We start from the raw sequence: 6,000 nt of genomic DNA on the forward strand, positions 1-6,000 counted from the left end.
TACTTTTATGATTTCTAGGATAGCTTGAAATTGTGGCCTTTTGGAGCTGCTTAAAATCTTACCAAAATAGTAAAATACAAGACTCAGACTAAAATGTCTTTTTTAAAAATCATTATCTCCGTAGAAGGAACTAAAAACTTCTCAAGAGTACATTATTTCTACATGGAAAGTAGGATTCTGAAAAGGTGTCCTGACCCCACAAGTTCATCCAGAGAAGATGCTGCTGCTTTTTCACATTTAGTTATCACTTCTTTATTCTTAACTCAGCTCTCATGCCTTTGGTTTTTGTTGATGCTTTCCTGCAAGTTTATTGAGCCTGAAGAGTTTAGGTGAAATTAGGTTCACAACTATACTATTTTCATTACCTGAATTTCTAAACACTTATAAAGGAGTCCAGGGGAATTACTAAATACATTATATCTATATCTATATCTATGTCTATAGATATTTATAGGCTGAGATTGCACTAAAGAGAATCAGCTGTTTTACCCCATAGTGGTTTCTCTTTACATGCTCTGCACATCCATGAACGCTCCTTTTGCACACACACTGGCAGAAGTGTGAATGTCTGCTCATCCAACTGCTGCCTGTCTTTCTGAGCATGGGGATAAATAGACCCCAAGGAACACAGAGCATGGACCCTTCTATAAGCAGTTTCCACAGCATCTTTATCTACTTGGTTTATTTCTTGTATGCAAACGTGTGCATGCACTTATTATTTTTTTTTTAACATAATTTGTCCACATTTCTTTTTCAGTTGACATATTTTCATTTCCATTTGTTCATTTCTGGAACTGTTGTATTTTCAGTTGATTTCATAGGCGGACTTGACACATACTCCTACCGTCAGCCCCCCCAGGAACATGTTGAGTTAAAGCCTGTAAAGCCTGTAGGTAAGGTTCTGGTCCCACGGACCACATTAATCCTTCTAACTGACCTGAACTGAAAGCTAACCTTCTCCTAAAATAATTTGGGCATCAGATTACTGATAATTTAATTATATTTTAATTAGAACTTAATTAAAAATTAATCCACATAAAACATTCGAGTAAGGACACTTTGTCATTGATGGCATATCCGCTACAGCAAGGATTAGGAGGTATCACCATGTCTGCTACATCGCGCCTCATCTTAACGCAAGGAGAGGCTCTCACTGAAGGATGGAATTGCTTCCTTGCTGAACTTTTAGCAAGAAAAGAGCTGGTTTGTCACTTCTGCTGCTGCAGAAACCTTAATGAGATTAACTCATTTCTAGAAAAGCAGAAGTTTTTACATTTGTCTAGCTACTGAAAGAAAAGGTTTTTCTGAAAAATTGCTTGTCAGCTTAAAATCTAACTATCTGTAGAGTTTCCCTGGAAGTTCATTTTCTCTTTGTCATCACTTATTTGCTTGCTCTATGAAAATCACATTTTCATAGACTCTTCCTGCTTTGCTACCTAATAAGTTTGAATGCATATCTGTTATTTTTATTTGGAACAAATTAGGGTATGGGGAGACATTACTAGTATATGTATTTTAGCAGAAGCTCATATAACTTCAAATAGATGATTTTTTGAAGTATTATTGGTAAACCAGAAGTTGTTAATTTCAAAATTCTTTATGGCTGGAACTTGTTGTGGTGTTGCTTTCTGTCTTTAAATTTGCCTTTGATGCCTCTTAAATGCAACATGAAATGCACGTACAGCTAATTGACTGAAACTAATTTAATGACTTACTGTATTTTACTTATCAGTTAACAGAATTAGAAGGGGTTGAAGGTTTTTCCTGGTGTATGCATGTGTGCATGTGCTAGGAGTTTTAATTTAAAGTGGAAAATTGCAAAAAATATATTTGGGGTTGGAATTGACACCTTAACTTTGTGACTTTATTAGCTTTTTCCAGTCTTTTAAATAAATTTTATTCATGATGCAGCTTTCAATTTGTAGAAATAAACAGTCACAAATTTTTACTAAAAAAATACCCAAATATTATAGAATTATAAAGGCCCAAAATTATGGTGTATGCTAGAACAGGAACAAATAACACATTAAGACAACTAAATGAAACTATGAACCTTCTGACTTTTGACTAAAGTACATGCTCTACATTGAAGTCCACATTTCTTTAGTAATATTTCATTAAATGTCTATTTTGCTGCATTTTCTGTCAGAAAGATTGTGGTGGTGCAAAGATGACTGCAAAATGGGGGTTTGAACCTCCTGAATAAGCTGCTGAAGTTAAATCGATATTCAGGAGCAAGAAGGCCACACCTACAACATTTGCACCTCTACATGAAAGATCTTAATCTCTAAACCTGCATTCAGATTAGTTTTAAGCATCAAGTGCATAAATATTTAGTACTTTCTTAGCAAACTTACTATAATTAAAGAATAGGATAAAAGACATATTCACAAAATACTTACAAATACATTCCTGCAAAGTATATTCATTTGTTTTGCAGTAGAAAAGTCACAGCATCTGATAATTTGCTCTTTGATAGCAGATTTTCAATAAGTAGCTCAAGGGATTTTGGGGTTGTTGGTGATCTTACAGTTCTGGAGAGTAAGTGTAATCTTCCCATTTCCTATGTATGTGTATCTTTGTACTGATGTGAGGACCCTCTCTGGCCTCTTTATTGCTTCAAGGAGTATAAAACTGGGAGAGAAATTATACTGGGTTTCCTTCTTTATTGGTGTTTTGGTTGTATGAAAGATATAGCTTAGATTTATCTAAGATGGGAGGTAAATTAACTGTCAGTGATCAAAGTCTGAATTAAAAGCCAAATTGCTGGGAATAATTTGGTTAGTGGATTGTGCCAGAACTTTGCAGGTGCTTATCTCTCTGCAGCACATTAGCCTTCTTGACTTCTTTTGATAAACTAATTGCTATCTGTATCAGTTGTATACAGTCTGAAAATTCTTAGTATCCCTAAAAAATGTGACTTCTGATGTCCAGGCTGTGCAAAACTCCATTTCTGAGAGTTAGAATTCTCTTAGAACTGAACATGAATAATGCTTGTAAAAATACATTAAAAGCCTTTATAAATGTTACTTTATAGATGAAAGCTTGGCTATATTTCCCTTTTTCTCATCCCTTTTATTTCCCTTATTTCATTCATAAATTACCTAAACACAGCCCACTGAAAATACCATGAGACTATGGTCTCATCCAAACTATGCAGAAGACAGTCTGGTTTTATCAAGTGCTCACATTCAGTATAGTGCCTGCTTAGTGCTGCCATAATTATTAACGATTAGCAAGACTACGATTAGTTTTCCTCCTCATCTCTGAGAAGAAGTTAAATTTGAACTTGTTCCTGTGGGGAACAATTTTTAATCCAAATATGAATGATCATGGCTTGCCTGTTTGCTCTTTGTTCTGCCTGTAATTCCATTAGGCTACAGGGCAAGGAGAAGCAGGATCTTTGCCCTCAGCCAGTTTCAATTAAGATGTGTGTAAGGCAGGAGTCAACAGGGAGAGCAAAAAAAAAATTATTGTGCTCTTTTTGGGACTAGAGCACATGGACTGTAAAGAAAACTGTTGGGCCTGTTTGAATCACAATATCAACAGCCAGGTCACTCAGTAATATTTAAAATTCCTTCTTGTACTGATATGTGGAAAAAAGAGGAGGATGATGGCTAGAAGGAAAAAATAAGAAGCTACATTTTGGCTTGCATTAGAGGTTATTAGTACTAATACTAATGATATTATAATATATGTTAGTAAGATAGTATAATAATTATGCTGTAATAAGAAAAATGTACTAATAATGAAAATTATAATTGTAATAGTAGTAATAATAGTAAAATAAAATAAAATAAAATAAAATAAAATAAAATAAAATAAAATAAAACTACTACAGCTTTGAGCAAGTCTATCTGGACAGACACTGAATCCCTAATTCCGATTAGGGATGTCCATAGCCTTTTTAAGAACATGCTAACTTGTGCTTGTGGAACTGATCCACTGTATCAGAAACTGTGCCAGTGGAAAGGTCACCACTCCGTGTGGATCTGTGTGATCCTGTCCTGTTTCTATCTTCTCCTGAGACCTTATCCGTCTTAAAATTGCTCTGAAAGACCAACATAGATTTTCCAAAATTGCAAAAGTAAGAATGGTTTACAGAGAGTCATGTGAGAACACACAGATTCAGCAGGTGTGTCACTATGGTGGGGACTATAAATAGTGTAAGTCCAGCTCAGATGCTCATGTTTGTAATCAGATCATGTCAGGATTTTATAACTGAGTGAAAATATGTCTTGCACTGTTGAATTATATTATGCTAAAATGAATCTATAGTTGTGTGAGCTTCAGATATGTTTTACCAGATATGGGACTTCTCCCAAAAGTTTTTTGCTTTTTGTGGTATGCATAGCACAAAGCTACTGCTTTGTACCCAGCCATTCATTCTTGACTATGTAGATGAGCCTTACAGCAGAGGAAGTTAGTGATCACATGAGATTTATCTACTTGTTTATTAGTTACTAACCTGTCAGCTGGTATGAATTTACAGGTTACAAATTAGAAGATAAACAAAACAGGTTTTCATTTGTAAGTAATTCATATATCCTGCTTTTTAGGTCGAAGTAAGTAATGAACATGGACTCAAGACTTCTGCTGCTGTAGCTGAAGAAACAGATTTTAGAAGAAAAGACCAACCTTGTGACTCATCGTTCTGGAAGAAGCCCACCACATCCGTTCCTCACGGCATGTGGATTGTTCTTCCCACAGGCTCAGTGTCATTATCAGAGTTGTTATTTCGTAGATCCTTGTAGATGATATTGAATTTTTAAATAATTTACTTATATGGACACTTGTAAATTGTAAATTCTTTTCTTTTTTAATTTCAATATTTTTACAATGTTTAGTGTTGAGGCATGAAAAGAAAACAACCTGTGAAAACTAGAAGGAGGGTGCGTCTTTCTCAAAAAAACAGTATTTTTTGACTGAGAGGATCATACTGTGCCTGGACAAGATTGTGTCAGTAAACAGTAATTTTGACTCCAAAATATGCAGCAGGAGTCAAACCCTAGCAGTGTACAAGTGATCATTTCAATGCTGTATTTAGAATTCACAATGTCCACTCCTTGCATTGTTTGAACTGCTGAATGCAGTAGGGACTGATCTATGACTCTTCTTACCCAGATGTGCAAACACTAATGTACTCACCTAATTATTGCAATTCATATATGACTTCTCCTTTCCTAATCTCCTTTGCCCCAAGTCCATCACAAGTAGCTGTCTGTGATTTGAAGAGAAGTAGGAAAACTGCTCAATGGATGTCGGTCTCTAGGAACCTAGGGCTGTTTAGATGTCTGTGATTTGCACATTTTTAAACTCCTTTCCTCCCTTCTCCCAGGAAGAAGCCAAGCATGAATGTACAGTACAAGGCACCAACTGAAGCCTTAGAAGCCTCTGGGGACTAATTTTTCTCTTAATTTAAAAGTAAACAAGCAAAACTGAAAAATGTGTGTAAAAATTTGTAAAGTTATTTGTAAATACTTCTAGACAAAGAACATGTATGTAACTGTGGTATTTTGTTTTCTATTGTGTCACCACTAGCATAAAGTGATACACAAAGCTATTTTCTCTGGAGAGCTGGGAGTCTTTTTAACAGAACACTTTGTTTCTTTCATCTTAGTTACCATATAAAGTGCTGAGTAGATTTGAATGCCCCAGAGAGTCACGTCTCTCCGCAGAGCCTATGTGCCTCAACATTGAGCAGAAACATCATGAGGGTTTTGAGGCTGTTTGTGGTTTTGCACTTTTCTTGCTTTATCATTTAATTGGTGGGACAGCCAGGAAGGCTGTTCCTTCTGGAATGTGTTTCTCTACCTCCACACCAGAGGCTGAACAGATGCCCATGAAGTTCCTCCACAGATACCCTAAGAAGGCTTCAGCTGATCGAAACAACAAACCTAACCCTAACCTAAACCCTAACCCTAACACTAACGTAAACCCTAACCTAACCCTAACCCTAGCCCTAACCCTAACCCTAACCCAACCCTAACCCTAACCCTA

The 6,000-nt window shown here is 35.9% G+C and overlaps 1 protein-coding gene across 1 annotated transcript in view; it reads left to right on the forward strand.

The window, feature by feature from the left end:
• NKAIN3 (Na+/K+ transporting ATPase interacting 3) overlaps positions 1-5,650 on the forward strand; it is a 181,577-nt gene extending 175,927 nt beyond the window's left edge. The window contains exons 6-7 of the mRNA XM_008644978.2: positions 810-893; positions 4,560-5,650. Coding sequence (XP_008643200.1) covers positions 810-893; positions 4,560-4,573 — 98 coding nt within the window. The 3' untranslated portion in view covers positions 4,574-5,650. The remainder of the gene's footprint in view (positions 1-809; positions 894-4,559) is intronic.
• The last annotated feature ends 350 nt before the right edge of the window (positions 5,651-6,000 follow it).

Source organism: Corvus brachyrhynchos, unplaced genomic scaffold (genome assembly GCF_000691975.1).
Source record: "Corvus brachyrhynchos isolate BGI_N302 unplaced genomic scaffold, ASM69197v1 scaffold60, whole genome shotgun sequence".
Lineage (NCBI taxonomy): Eukaryota > Metazoa > Chordata > Aves > Passeriformes > Corvidae > Corvus > Corvus brachyrhynchos.